The sequence below is a fragment of the Taudactylus pleione genome, unplaced genomic scaffold, assembly GCF_031769625.1.
Source record: "Taudactylus pleione unplaced genomic scaffold, aTauple2 ptg000212l, whole genome shotgun sequence".
Lineage (NCBI taxonomy): Eukaryota > Metazoa > Chordata > Amphibia > Anura > Myobatrachidae > Taudactylus > Taudactylus pleione.
In genome coordinates this window covers 8,694,026-8,710,190 of record NW_028284614.1, presented here as the reverse complement: position 1 = coordinate 8,710,190, position 16,165 = coordinate 8,694,026, and the positions used below count along the sequence as shown (strand labels likewise).

Below are 16,165 nucleotides of genomic sequence, written 5' to 3'. Positions count from 1 at the left end.
TTTTTTTCACTGATTTTAGGTTAAGGGGATTTTATGGGGAGTTTGTGAGATTGGAAAATGAACAATAATTTTATTGCTGGTGTTTCACCTTTTTAATATACAGGTGTTGATGAATATTCAAATTGTATATATGTTTAGTAAATTGCTATTTCTATTTATTTATGTGGCTAACATTAATACGAAATGTTTTGCAGTTGAGGAGGGGATGGTGTATACATTAACAGGGGGGGTTACATATATTTATTTGTGACTAGTTTTTGTCCTGGAGGAATGTATGATGAGATGGGCTCCTGGTAATGAAATTGTCACTTGATATCAATACCAAAGGGCTCATTTACTAATATAGTGAACTTACTATAATAGGGCCCGATTCACAGTTGTACGCTAATACCGCCGTCACTGCTGAGTATGTGTACGCGGCTGCGATGCGGAAATATGCAAATGACACAGCCGCCTGGAGATGTTTCGAGATGCCACCAAGCACCTGCGTATCATTTCACAGCACCTGCGCACATAGTCGCATCAACGGTCGCAGATGATTCCATTGTCGCAGTCCTGAGTGGGTCTATGGCCTCGCAGAATGGCCCTGGGAGCTGAGACGTCGGAGCCATATTTCTTGCATACGGGATCAGAGTCGCAGCATGTGAAACCCCCCAAAACATTCACGACATGCCTGCGTTCATTACCCCAGTCCTCGTTACCTCCCCCAAATGCTCCCTGGCTGTCAATCACAGTGATCATATATAGGCGCGGCGAGTGAATACGGTAATGTACCTTGATGCATGTGCAGTGGTACTTAGTGCTACTTAGACACGTGCTCAGATTGCCGATAATTGCTCAACTGTGACAACATTAAGCGCTAAGTCCATCTATGGATCCGGCCCGTAGTGTGATGGCACTTGTGTTGCACGCGTGTCAGGGATTGGAGCAGTGTAGGGCACATAGGGGCTGTTTTACAGGCGTAGGCAAAATTTGCCTAAATGACTCTAGAGAATAAGCACAATAAAATATAACATTTGTGCCCATACGCACAGGCGCCGAGAGGGGGAGGAGTGGATAGAAATGACCCAGCGGGGCCTTCTGCGACAGCGCAAGCTCACCTCCATGTTGTGCATACACCAGAGGGATTTGCTCCTTGATGGGGCTTAACCACGCCTCATCCCCCCTATCCAATGCTCTTGCTCCCCCTTTTCTGGGCCTATTCCGGAGAGCTTGCAATCTAGAGTGACGTTGACGAGTACACATTAAAAGGCCGAACTATGTAAATCAGACTTTTTAGCAAACCTGGAGAAACTCACCAGTTGCTTTTTAATACAATTTTTGCATTTCTTTCTCCCTGCATTGTACTACAAGTCTCAGCATAGTAGCACATCTTATTATGTTTAAAATTAAGGTGTGCAGTCCAAGCCCCCTCCCCTTTTCCACTATATTTGTGTATATATTGTACACTTGAAGGCCGAGACTCCTCCTGCTTGGTATTTGCCCCCCACCCATCTGCCCTTTTAGGTGCTTTTAATCAGCCCAGGTTCCTACATTGCTGTCTACATATTAGAAATGGGCACTATGATAGGTAAGTCGTAAATCTACATCATGTGTTAGGGACCCATATAATGGGGGTTCACCTCAACGTGGTGGATGGCCAAACATGTACTAAGAACCTCACTTATACGCCATGTTCATTCTATTTATCAGGATTATTTTGACTATCATTGTTCTTAGTACCGGGTGTACACCAGCATTATTTTGTTCGCCACTTTGAATGCCTCCTATAGTTTACAGTAGGGAGCTGCTTTGTTCCTTATATAATACACATTTTCCTGATGAGCACTGAAGTGATGACATCAGAACTCATCGACTAATGAATGAAGACATCACAACTCATGGCGCAGAATGCTATTAGTTACTGGAGGTTATACGTATATGAACCTGTGTATTATAACATTAATCTTACAGGCCATCTAACTTTGCTTACCCGAGGTAACTGCGCCAATCTCTCTTTCCTCCCAGGGTTGCGGGCAGAGGGTCTCTTCCGAAGATCGGTGGCTGTGCACATCATTAAAGGCATCCAGAAGCTGTATAACCTCGGTCAGTGGTCCACAAAGCAATCTGCGCTCACCGGAGCGAGGCATCCCATTGCTACTGAATCTATTTGCAGCTGTAGCGCCCGCTCATTTAATTAGTTAATCATAAAGCCATTTGTAATCTAGATGTCAGGTTAGCGGTGGATGTATTGTGGCCTCTGGGGAGATAACAGCAGGGATTTACTGTGTGCTGTATGACGGGGGAGATTCATAGAGGAGAGAAATCACCAGTTATGTTCCATGGTGGAACAGGTCAGTGTCTGTGATAATTGTTTCCCAGGGTTACATGTACCTGTGCGGACAACATGGAGTATAGGTATTGTGGGAGAATATAGGGGTCTATTTACTAAGCAGTGTTAGGAGACAGAGTGAAAAGTGATAAGGTGCCAGCCAATCAGCTCCCAACTGTCATTTTTCAAACACAGTCTGTGAGATGACAGTTAGGAGCTGATTGGCTGGCACCTTATCACTTTTCACTTCTCCTAACACTGCTTAGTAAATAGACCCCATAGTGTCCTGTGTGCTGACACCAGTCTCTGTAATGACGGGTGACATGTCATGACCGCTGAGATTATTAGCGGCCACTAGTAATTATATTTTATGTCCTTGTCACTGGCCGTTTCATGGGGGGAACCATGTTAATATCTCATACCATGCACAGTTATACCTAGCCCATGGTTTCCAGCATCAATGTATGTTTCTAGGTCTATAAACAATCTTGTTTGTTTAAAAAAACTTTATTTTTTTTTTTTAATTATTAAACATTACAAAGGATTTTAAGTTGACCACTACAATAAATATACACATACCCTAAAGGGATGAATACTATTTTTATCGCCATCATATATAAGGTAGCACAGTGCTTTTTCCTAAGGATCTCCCGGGCACTCTGCTTCTCCCTATGGTGGCAACGTCCCCACCCCCTCGTAACGTCAGTGCGCCCTAATGACCAGCTACGGCCCTGGAAAAGGGTTAGCTCTAATAAAATTGAGGAGTTTTCAGAGGTTGCTTAATGGTCTGAGAGTCTGATCGGGTGTGGTAAGGACATAAATGGGCAGCGCCACGGGAGAAGTCTTGTAGGAGATGGTGAGAGGTGACTATCAGAGGGGGCAGGGCTCGATCTAAGCTGGTGAGAGGGAGATTTATTTAAATGAGATGTGATGTGAATGAAGGGGTGATGATGTTGTTAAGGGCTTTGTAGATAAGATTAAGGGGTCTATGTACTAAGCAGTGATAAGTGACAGAGTGAAAAGTGATAAGTCTGTGGTAAGTGCCAGCCAATCAGCTTCCATCTGTCATCTCACAAGCTCTGTTTGAAAAATTACAGTTGGGAGCTGATTGGCTGGCACCTTATCACTTTCTTATCACTTTTCACTCTGTCACTTATCACTGCTTAGTACATAGACCCCTAAGTAATTTGAATTGGATTCTGGACACAGCTTTGAAATAAAACTTGTCTCAGGGAAAATACATTTTGGCCCAGAACATTACATCATCATCGACCGGTTCCGGATGAAAAATAACACATTTATAATTATTTTTATTTTATTTATATAGCTCCACCAACTATACTGAGCTGTACGGGGACTTTTTGTCATTCACATCAGTCCCAGCTTACAGCCTAAAGTCCCTGACACACAAACACACTCACGCATACTACTGTACATACACCAGGGTGCATTCTAGTCAGCAGTTAGTCTACCAGTATGTTTTTTGGAGAGTGGGAGGAAACCAACGCTCCCAGTGGAAACCTAATTTCTCAATTCTAAGTACACATTAAACACCAAGGGCCTGAATCAGAGCCGCTCGTTTGCTCCGAGCGATGTTTGCCCAACTGCGCATGCGTACGGATCGTTATACGCATGCGCGAACCAGTCAGTGCGGCCGAAATTCATGTGATCGCAAAATAGCGAATGCCTGATAATTTGAGTGACAGAAAGAGGCGTATGTGGGTGGTAACAGGGGAAGGTGCTTGAAAACGGGGAGTGGAGATCCGATCGCAGGCGTGCTTAAAGGTCAAAACGGGCGTTTTATGGGTGTGCATAATTAAAACAGCAGCGTCATTGACCACGTCACTGGGTTATTTTATAGCCAGAACTGCTCGCAAAATTGTGGTAGCAAAAACCAACCCCAAGAATAGCGAGCAGTTCATACGCTGGTCAATGTACTCGATTAATCTAATAAATAGCGGACATGACGTAGGATGCGAGCGGCCAGGGGGCGTAGTTTCCCAAAAAACGACCAAGTTTTGTTCGCTCGTTCAGACCTAGAGGCGTGAACAGACCGCAAAGAGCGAACGGTTCATTTGAATAGCCACCCCTTTTTTTTGAACGAACGACCGCAAATAAGCGACCGGCTCTGAATCAGGCCCCAAGTCCATGAAGTATAGCAGTAACACCGTCATGCCTTGCTCTGTGACTCTTGAGTCTGTTATTTCACTGCTTGAATTACTTTCATATTCCAAGACCTAATTGCTAGTCAGGAGTTGCAATGCACGTTAAACAGCTAAATATTAATGAGCTTAACCAATCAATATATCCCTGTCCATCTGCAGGAAAACCAGTCAATCTGGCTGAATACGGAGATATACACGTACCTGCCAGCATCCTGAAGACCTTTCTGCGTGAACTCCCGGAACCCCTGCTGACCTATGACTCTTACCGGCCTATCCTGGAAATCACCAGTGAGTTACGTCTACGTGGTGTGAATCGGGGAAGCCTTGCTACCATACAACAGGAGGAGGCTCTGTTTACAGATCTCCAGCCAAATATGACCCCGTTCACCTGCTACGCTTTACAGCTGCTTTTCCAATTGATTTTTTATTTTTTAAATCTAAATTAATCTGATCTTTAATAATAGGGACATTCGTAAAATTTGAAAAAAAAAAAAAAAGATGATTTTTAAAATTTTCTTGGCAGCCCCCAGTATTTTTTTGGGGGGGTAATATTTTTTTTTCTTCACATTTGTTTCTTTGTAATGCCATATGGGAAAGTTAAAAAATGTGCCATGGTCCTTGTTCATCGTTCTGGGAGAATAGGTCCTTTGCTGGATTGATTCATTTGGACCGAGGTTCTCTTTGGCTGTCGTCTGGGGTATCTACTCTGGGCCATATATATCGTACAGGTACCTTGTGTTCCTTCGTGCAGATCAGCACTGATTCTGCTCCCCCAAAATCTATGTTTTATCGTTCTCTACAGCTTAGACATGCTTTGCGTGCACGGTGGGGGGCACAGCATTCCTGCCACGGCCGGAGACACTTATGTGTACAGTGATGTATATTATCCCTTCCAAAACTTATATATCTTCATTCCTCCTTAATCTCAGCCATGGGTATTGGTAGTTTGCTGATATTGAGATCTAAATGGGAGGCAGATTTGGGTACCCTAAAGGGGCATACACACTAGACGATAAAAGTGAACGATATGGACGATAACTATAGAGTCATCATTCATGGCGTTCAGATTGTCCAGTGCGTATGCAAGATATCGTAAACGATGCCCACTCTTGCGAATCGATAACGATATCTTCCATCGCCTGAACTTGCAGGCCAAGCTGACGATATTGTCAGATTCTGCAAGTTCGGGGATGTGGCTGGAGGCCGTCGCTTAACGATATCTTTCAATGCGTATGCTATTATCGTTTGGCTGGGACAGCCCGGGAGTTCAAGGCCAAACACTAGACGATATCGCTCATGGAGCATATCGTCTAGTGTGTATGAGCCTTTACAGATGAGGAATGGGCTCATGTACTTGGTTTGTCACTTGTTGCCATGGCGCATGCCAGATTTCAGCAGACACAACTGTATATATCTTATTCTCCATAGAGAGAACTGGACTGTGTGCCTCCCCCCTCACTAATGGTGGGTCCATAAACTGGGGGATGGGATATGCCACACTGGGTTTATTCACTAAGCCTTGGAGAGAGGTAAAGGAGAGAGAAATAAAGTACCAACCAATCAGTTCCTAACTGCCATGTTACAGGCTGTGTTTGGAAAATGACAGTTAGGAGCTGATTGGTTGGTACTTTATGTCCCTCCACTTAGTGAATAGACCCCCATGAATGTACTGTAGAACCACTGACTTCTGAGGGTGAAGACAGATTTCGGGGCAAAAGTTATGGATGTGGCAGGAAATGTAAACATCCTGTGCCAATAGGCGTTAATGTACTGGGAAACTTATCAGGTGCTGCGGACAATCCATATGGACAGTCTATAGACATCCATCCATAACCATAATGGCCTCACAGGAGACTGAGAGGAAACTCAGTGGAGACACTTTATACTGTATATTTTGGGAATGTCGGCATTCTGGATCTTGACAGATGATTTTAGGGTTAGAGCAGTGGTTCCAAAACTTTCTTGAATTGCTGTGCCCTAGAGAAACAGCAGTTGTTCCTTAGCTTCAGTTATGTGGTGATGGCCCGCGTTGGGCTCTGTTTGTCCATATATTATATGATTGACATCAGCCCTGGTTTTGCCTATCACATAGCCATAAATAATTTGACTTGGTCCAGGACCACCAACCCGTGGGAAACCCTGCAAGTGCCCTGCGGGCCGTGGCACCCAATTTAGGAACCTATGGGTTAGGATGTGGTAAGGGATTTGTTCACAACAGAATAGCAAAACACATGGTTAACAATCTGGTGTTGACATTCTGAATGTCAATTTTTTTATACCATACACATTAAACTTGAACAACGGGAGAAAAGATACAGTAACAGGACAGAATAACCTAGATAGTTGCCATAGAAATACTAAGCAGTAGAGTTGGAATGGAGCATTTGTTTTCTCAATAAGAATTTTTTTTTTTTTTTTAAACGGATTCCTTTGGTATTATGTAACTTCCGTAATGTTGTTGCAGATGTGGAAAGCATTCTACGTGTAAACAGCTGCAAACAAATCGTACATCGTCTCCCGGAACATAACTACGCCGTCCTCAAATATCTCATGTGCTTCCTAAACATGGTAAGTTGCACAAGATTCTAATTTGTTGCAAGTTTGGTTAAAGTGATGACAACGGATCTTTTTAAGGTTTTTTTATTAGCTTTATCCTTCTTATTAGTAGCTGTTTGATGGATGCACCCTCTCTGGATACCCATTCTCTCTTGCCCTGTGGGACCCCTGATGAAATCATAGTTGCTGTTAGGGAAACTCATCTACAGTATGTCAGATCTTCCATTAAGGCCACAGTATATCAGCTGTAGCCCCCATCACATCATAGCGCTACCTTCAGGTGACAGGCGTAGGAACCTATGGAAGTATCAGCAAGGATGCTATTGGCACAAGCACTGTAACCCGTCATTATATTAGTATGTTGATGCCTAAAAGGATCGAAGCCAACATGCTTTGGTGTACTCTGCGGATTGGACTACACTTGTGGGGTCCCACTAAATAGGTAGTATAGAGGTGTCAGCTCGGTCGAAAGAAAAAATCTATCTTTCCCTCTCATAAGGAACTGTCCCCTCAGCATTCAAGCATGCCCTTGTCCAGTGTTGGACTGGGGCATGAAGGGCCCACCAGGGAAAGCCAGTGGTAGGGGCCCATGCTTAAAGGGTGTGGCCAGCCTCCAGTGGGGAGTGGCCAGCCACCTCAGATGCTTGGTTAACCATTATAGAGGACATAGCCAGCAGGCAACATGGATACTACAGTATATGGTCTGTTTATCCATGCTCCTGCTCTACCAGGTAACTGACTCTGTAATAGAGTAACAATGCATAATTCAAGTGCACTGCCTGAAACCTGACATTGGAGGAGGAGGTGGGGCCCTCAGGCAGTGGGGCCCACCAGGGATTTCCCCTGTACCCCTGTGGGCCAGTCCAAGCCTGCCCTTTTCTTGTCTGCCCCATTCTTAAAACCCCACCCGTCCCTGATACGTTCTCTAATAACTGCCCCATCTCTCTCCTCCCCTTTGTTTCCAAACCCCTTGAGGAAATTCTCTCCAACTGCCTCACTGCCTTTCTTTCCTCCCACTCCCTGATTGGCCAATTTGAGTCTGGCTTTTGTCTTCTCTACTCCACAGAAACTGCCCTCACTAAAGTCAGCAGTGACCTCCTTGCTGCCAAATCCAAGGGCCACCACTCTCTGTTCCTTGACAACTGCTGCTTTTGACACTGTGGACCACCCATTCCTCCTGCAAATCCTTCACTCCCTTGGTCTACGTGACACTGCCCTCTCTCCAAACGTTCTACACCTGCCTCCCCTCTCCTACAAGCCCCGACACTGGCTCCCCTTCCTCTTCAGAATCCAATTTAAACTCCTTAAACTTACTTTCTAAGCCCTCTCTAATTTACATTTCAGACCCTATCTCCCTTTACACTCCTGCCCGCGAACTTCACTCAACAAATACACGCCGCTTCTCCACTCAATTGATTACTTCCTCCCAGAGGCGTATCTATAATGGGTGCAAGGTGTGCGGGGCACACGGTCCCCTGGGTCCAGGGGGGCCCCGCACCTCACAGAATTCAAATCCCGACAGTGGCTGCCCGACATGAGTGAAAATCCCGATCGTCCCCAGGTAAGTATTTACTAACCTAATCTCCCCCCTCTAACCCTCCTTAGGGGTGCCTAACCCTAACCTTCCCCCCAGTGCCTAAACCTAACCCCCCTTTCCCCGCCGCCTAACCCTAAGTCTCCCCTTGGGGTGCCTAACCCTAACCCTCCCTTCCCCTAGCCTAACCCTAACCTCCCGGGGAGGGTGCCTAACCCTAAGTCCCCCCCCCGGGAGCCCTAAACCTAACCCAACCCCCCGCGGCTGTCCGCAGCGGCGCCCGGCATCACTTCGGTCGGGATGCCGGGCGGCGGTCTCCGGGTGTCTGTAAAATGACAGGCGTCTAGATTTAGACGCCTGTCATTTAACCCTTGCCGGGATAAAGCAGCCTGGAAGCCGGCCGTCGGAATTACGTCCGCCGGCTTCCCGACTGCATACCCCTCACACTCTGTACCCATAGTATTACTTACCTTTCCGGAGTCCCACGTCGGTGGGGGGGGTCCGGCGACGTTAAAACGACTGGAAAATGGGCGCCGTAGCCATTTTCTCGTCGTTTGCGCATGCGCAGTACAGGGAAAGTGGCCGCCGCATCCATTTTCCCAGTGACCTGGCATACGCTATAGACTCTGGACGCACTCTAGTGCCCAGAGTGTATAACTCCGGCACTGGCCGCGCACAGCTCAGTGCGCTGCCGGCCGCCGGACAGAGAGCAGGGGGCCCATATCGGAGACTGCACACGGGCCCCCTCCTCTCTAGAAATGCCCCTGCTTCCTCCCAGTCTCGCCTCTAAGACTTTGCCCATGCTGCTCCTTTCCTCTGGAACTATTTCCCTCTCTATCAGTCTCTCCACCTCTCTACAAAACTTCAAACGGGCTCTTGAGACCCACTACTTCATCATAGCCTTCCAGCTCTCATCCTAACCAAATGCCCCATGCTCCTTGGTCACTGTCTACCCCATCTGTGTCACCCCCTTTTGTCTGCTCCTCCCCTTTAGAATGTAAGCATTCACGAGCAGGGCCCTCTTCCCTCATGTGCTTTCACTTAACTTACTTATACCATATTCTCCTCCCCACTGCCTACAACAACTTTGGGTATTATGACTAGAGATGTGCAGTTCGGTTTTCCCTACAAACACACCCAAACTTTGGGGTTCCAAGTTGAATAGAGTCCCAGCTTGGATCACTTTTGGGGTTTCAAGTTGAATAGAGTCCCAGCTTGGATCACTTTTGGGGTTTCAAGTTGAATAGAGTCCCAGCTTGGATCACTTTTGGGGTTCCAAGTTGAATCGAGTCCCAGCTTGGATCACTTTTGGGGTTCCAAGTTGAATAGAGTCCCGGCTTGGATCACTTTTGGGGTTCCGGGTGGGCCAGAGTCCCGGCTCGGGTCTGCTGTAAATTCGGGACTCGGATTTAGAAAAGAACTAATCTCGGGTTTTGGATTGCATACATAGTTACATAAAGGTCCAAATTACATGATTTTAGCTGTTACTAGTAACTATGGCCCAGATTTAGCAACGAATAATATTCATGTTATCACTCGTTACTAATCTTAAACGGTGCTTCAACCAATCAGCTCCTGTCATTTTTCAAACACATGACAGTTAGCAGGTGATTGGTTGGAGCAATGTTTAAGATGAGTAATGAGGGATAACAAGACTATCACTCGCTGAGAAATCTGGACCTATGCGCTGAAAAATAGAGCTAAGAGTGCATTAGAACGGGGTGCGGTCAGATTGTTGACGGTGGCAATATCGACACCACAATGTCCACATTTATCTTGCCATGGCACGATTAAAATGTCAACACCACACATGCCAACATGGACATTTAATCGGTGTCCACATGGGTCAGTGTCGACATAACGACTATGTCGACATGAGGAACGTCGCTGTGATGAATTTTGAACTAATATATCAGACCCCATTAGAACAGGATACAGTCAAGATGCCGGTGCTTAGGATACCGGCACCTGTCAGAATCTCGGCGCCGGTATCCCGAAGGTAAGTAGTGAGGTTAGGGGAAGAGTTAGGGGGTTAGGCACTAGGAAGAGGGTAAGGTTTAGGGTGCGGGGAAGGGGAGGTTAGGTTTAGGCATTGGGGAGGGAGAGTTACGTTAGTGGTAGGAGAAGAGTTTGGATACCTACCGACAGGTGTCAGTATCCTAACCCTGCCGGGAGCCTGGCAGTTGGATTTTGATCGCCGGCATCCCGTACAACTCCCAGCAATGGATTAACTTTTATTTTACTGAAAAATTAAAATGTTTTAAAAAAAAATAAAAATTAAATAAACAAATAAATTAGGTTGCAATTTTTTTTTAGGCAGCACCATAATGCATTGTATGGAGAAAAAAATGCGAGAACTGTATACAATAAGAGATAATTAATCAGAATTTTTTTTAATTGAAATTAAAAAAGAAATAAATCTGTGCAGTTGCAATTAATCTTCTCCTGGCTTCCTTAACCCTGACGGACACTCTTAGGGAAAGGCTTGTGTCGCTCATTGCTGTTTGATGAACCAGCCTTTTCCTACCAGCCGTGCGGACCCTGCTCTGTAACTGACATCTGATGCATCATCTCTCTGCACTTGCTGAGAAGCCAGGTACTTGAGGCGGTAATGAGGTGTGCGGAGGTCCTACATAATGTTTCCCAGTAATTAGCCATCGGAGCATTGCGTTATGGACAGAAGAGAGTACATTAACGCCCGGGCTCCCATTAAATCCATAGCGTCGCGCTCCACGCCTGCCACCATCAGCAGCTAGCTAGATTGAAGGACGTGTCTGGATGGGCTGCAAGAACATAATTCTGTTTGACAAAAATGTGTATCTTGAATGTGTGCATAAATCTGATTACTCAATTAGAACAATGATATTAGCAATTCCCCATGTGACACATTAAAGTCATTAGTTTTGTAATTGCGCGGGTGGAACTGCATTATTAAGATAGAATCTATTATGCAAAAGCAAAATAAATAGATAACTCCACAATTATATACTAATTCCCCTCGCAGATAATAGGTCTCTCTTACTACAAAACAGAAGAATTGAATTTATAAAAATAAACAAATTTTGGCTAAATGGTCGTTTTTTTCAATATGGACCTGTAACCAAGTCCAATGATGGTATGCTGGATGCTTTAGAATCTCGCTCGCATGGGGGACAGCATTTTGTTTGATTCACTGTGCCCCTCTCCCCAGCTGTGATCTTTCTCTATAGGTCAGTAATCATAGACGTGCGCAGAATATTACATTAGTGTGTGCACCACCTGGAACGGCACCCTGCAGCCAGTAGCAGAGCTGCCCGAAGCGCCCACAGGATGCTCTGGGCTGTGCTGTGCTTCCTGGTGCTGGGGGTCCCGCCACTTCACCATGAATTCATGTGTTTCAGGGGCAGCAGAGAGCCCTGCGCCTGCACTGGTCCTCACTATTACATCACATTTCTCCTGATAGACTCTGTGCTGCTGGGGAACTCTGATCCTTCTACTATATATAACTCTCAGTCTGTGGCTTCCTGCTGCCTCCATTCCCCTCACATCATGTCACTGCCCCTGTCACATGCAGCCCTGTCCTCACTGACACATCACTCATCTCCTGATATACTCTGTGCTGCTGGGGATCCTGCTGCTCCCACTATATAACTCTCAGTCTGTGGCTTCCTGCTGCCTCCATTCCCCTCCTCACATCATGTCACTGCCCCTGTCACATACAGCCTGATCCGCAGTTACTGCTGCTGTTCTTAGAGGATTTCCACTTCCCTTAAGGCACGGCACTCTGTGGCCAGTAGTGCTTCTCCTTGAGGATCCCCCATATGTATTTTTAGGGTCCCTCGGCAGAGCAGCATATAGTAGATGGAGTTAGAGTGGCAGGAGCATGGTCCCCATTTCTATCACACCCCCTTTATCTTTTCCGGTAAGGACAGTGTAAAGGTCGACAATGTCTAGATAGACACCAGATGTTAAACAGCCAATAGATCGACAGGGACAAAAGGTTGACACACTAAAGGTCGACATGTAAGAAGGACGACAGGGACAAATGGTCGACATGGACAAAAGGACGACATGAAAATGGTCGACACAATTTTATTTTTTTTATATAGCCCAAATCTTCACCCTAACCCTCCCTCCTGGTGCCTTACCCTAACTGTCGTGGTAGGCGGAATCGGCATATCGACGCCTGTCTTTAGACCCTTGCCAGGATATGACAGTCGGGAAGCCGGCTGTCGGGATTAGGTCCGCCGGCTTCCCGACTGCATACCTGGTAGGCACCCATCTTCTCCAAGAGCTGTCCTGTCAGTCTTACTGATGTATGATAATGCTTCCACAATGCAGTACTATAGCTTGTGAGGTGGCCTTGTGGCCGGGCCAGACTGGCCACCTGGCACTTCTGGCAAACGCCAGATGGGCTGGTCCGGCCGCCCAAAAGCCTGGCTGAACAGATCTGCCTCCTGCTATGCTGCTAGGCATGCAGAGAGACAGGGGGTGAACAGTGAGGCATCGCCATGCCTCTTTTTTGTGCACACGGTAAGGGTTTCCGGGACCTGAATTACAGCCCCAGTCCGTCCTGCCTTACAGTCAGGAATATGTGTAACATAAGGCTTATTTTATCAGAAGTTGTGTTTGCAATTAAGAAAAAGCAAAACACTTTTTTGCTAAAACATTGCTTTGAAGAGGTTCCCGGTCTCAGCGACCTTCACTTAGTATTCTAACAGGTTGGACTAAAATTAATTTTTTTTTATTGACAGGTATCTCAGGAAAACATTAACAACAAAATGACAGCGTCAAACCTGGCCTGTGTATTCGGATTGAATTTAGCGTGGCCTCGAGAAGGAACTCCTTCGCTAAACGCGCTGGTGCCGGTGAATATGTTTACCGAGCTGCTCATCGAATACTATTCAACAATCTTCAACACCAGGACGGTCCCTGGGGAGACGCTGCCCTGAACGGCATCGCAGATTTTTTTTTAATACAGTTTTTGGGGCAAATGAGACATCGATCAACATATTCCGCTACTCTTATTTTTTTCTTGTAAAATTGTTACAGAAATTTGCACTCAGACAGGTCACAGATTGCATATTTATATTTGATATCATGTTACAAAGTTGTTGTTTTTTTAATGAAGATGTTTTATTTAAAGAAAAAAATTCCGCTAACAAATATCCACACAGTGATTTGTTTACCCCCCTCCCCCCGGCAGCCGGTTTAAAGGACAGTTCAGAATTCTGTAGTCGAAATGAGGCGGAGCTATGCATTATAGAGGAGGGGCTTCTTGTTTTCGAGGTGTGGCTTGGGCGTGGCTTTTGTGGATGTTATGATGGGTTTTTGGGTGGTGTTAAGCTATTTATAGGGACCCCCTTAGAAATATTGTTAGAACTCCATGACTAAAAATCAATGGCAGGTGGAGTTCAAAGTAAGAGCTTCATTTATTTTAAAGTTGGTCATATGTCAATTTTTGGGTCACGGATATACTGCTCATGTACCACAATGTCGCGCATATGTAGTTTTGTGGGCATCTTTGAATTTAAAGCTTTATTTGAGTATTGTAAGTGTAGCACACCCTCTACAGGTGCTACCAAATGTTACTTGGCGGCATTAGCTTGTTCTGCATTTTTTGTTATTGCCATTTTAAATTCAGCAGTCAAACCCACTTTTTAGTAAATATACCCCATGAAACATCTAATTATACCCCATGAAACCTCTTCAGATCTACCACAGAAGAGGGCTGGTTTAAAGATACTCGATGATCTAACCGTCAGCTCTGCCTAGTCAATTCCGGTTGTTTGCTTTTGTATTGATGATTTAATTGTCATGACTGTCTAGTCAATTTTTTGATTGGTTGCTATCGTATTGACCCCTCCTGTACTTTATTCAGTAGCATCACGGTTATATTCTATCAAGTCGCAACTATTTATTCGTATTATTTATGCGCCATTTCCACTTGGACTGCTGCTGCGGAAAAAAAAATAAATCCCCCGTGTGAGCTATAAAAGCGGTAAATGGTGGCTGTGGGGGTGTTTTTGTATTTTATTACATTTTATTATTAGGAATTTGACTCTTGCATTTATTAATAACATTGTTGTGACACTATTTTGTCTAGTGTATATACTTTATGACATTATATTGTGTACAAATAGCGTAACGCATTTACTACTAGTACTAACACTGTTAAGCCACATTTTACAAAATACACCAAACTCTCAGTGAGGCCCGAGGTGTTTTCCTCATGCCGTGCCATATTACTTTGTAGGATTCCAAATTATACAAAATGTACACAAAGTATTACAATTTCTACAACCTATGGTCTAGGGTTGTCCAATTATTCCATTCAAGTGGAAGGCGTTACAAATCTGCTTTTTTCGGAACAGCAATTGCACTGGCGACATCTACAGGCTAAACGCTGTACTGCACTTCATCTATAAAAAAAAAAAATACTGAAAAGGTGCAAAAAAAACCATAACACGTATGAAATATTAGCTAATTTAAATATAAAAAAAACCTGCACCATTCACTTAAATTAATTTTTATGCAATTTATTTCAAAATCCTGTTTGAATAATTCCACACCTCTACAAAGGAAAATGTAATAACGTACAGTAAGTGTGACCAAATCAAATGGAGAACATAGATATTAAGGCAAACACTTAATGAAACATACAAGCATTCACTATAGGCCACTTTAAGCATATTCTAGAATTCAGAAATTGCTTTCAGTCAGGAGCACTAATGACTAGGGGGGATGTAGTTAATAGACCGATCGTGGTAAGTCCGGGTGTCTTAGCCACGGAGGGGGAGCTTAGAGTTAGATACCCCCTGGGAGGGTTAGGCTAGGGGGATGGGGATTAGGTTAGGTGCGACTGGGGGGGAGGTTAGGGTTAGGCACCCCCCAGGAGGGCTAGCTTTAGGATGCGGGATGGGAGGGTTAGGCACCACCCCGGGAGTCTTAGGGTTAGGCACCACTAAAGGAGGTTTAGGGGGAAGAGGGGAGGGTTAGGGTACTTACCAGCCCTAGTCGGGATCTGTAGTCTCGATTTGAACCGGAGGTTCAACAGCTGCCGGTATTTATACCCATTTAGACTAGGGGGCCTATGTACTAATAACTGCAGCTCTGTCGAGATTATTAACGGTCAGTATCGCAATGGACGTATTCATTTTGAATGAAAATATACCTGCTGTGTACTAACTGTAACTCGCAGGGACAGTGGTAGTGATAACCGCTGCCCCTGCAAGTTGCATCCCTGGCATTTTCTAGACACCTCTGGGGGAATGTGACACTGCATATCTCACAGTGGCAGATTCTGGATCCGGAAGGAGGCTGTGGAAGAGGGATTGTAAGGTATAAAGCAGTTTACTCCACATAGCGGTCAGATTATAGTCTCCATTGAAAATAATGGGGACTGCGATCTGCAGCGCTAATTAGCCTTCTGCAGGAGATTGCCGTGACATCTCCTGCATTAGGCTGTTAGTACATAGCGCTAACACACAAAGTGTAGTTTCTGCATAATTACATGAAAAAGTCCTTGATAAATAGGCCCCTCAGAGCTGGCAAGTCAAGTATAAGTCCTTGATAAATAGGCCCCTCAGAGCTGGCAAGTCAAGTATGTTTCCAGTGTCT

General features: G+C 45.1%; 1 protein-coding gene across 2 annotated transcripts in view; it reads left to right on the top strand.

The window, feature by feature from the left end:
* ARHGAP8 (Rho GTPase activating protein 8) overlaps positions 1-15,519 on the top strand; it is an 80,997-nt gene extending 65,478 nt beyond the window's left edge. For both annotated transcript variants that reach the window (XM_088478302.1, XM_088478301.1), the window contains 4 exons: positions 2,008-2,085; positions 4,636-4,764; positions 6,941-7,044; positions 13,300-15,519. In XM_088478302.1, coding sequence (XP_088334428.1) covers positions 2,008-2,085; positions 4,636-4,764; positions 6,941-7,044; positions 13,300-13,497 — 509 coding nt within the window. In that variant the 3' untranslated portion in view covers positions 13,498-15,519. The remainder of the gene's footprint in view (positions 1-2,007; positions 2,086-4,635; positions 4,765-6,940; positions 7,045-13,299) is intronic.
* Positions 15,520-16,165: the final 646 nt, after the last annotated feature.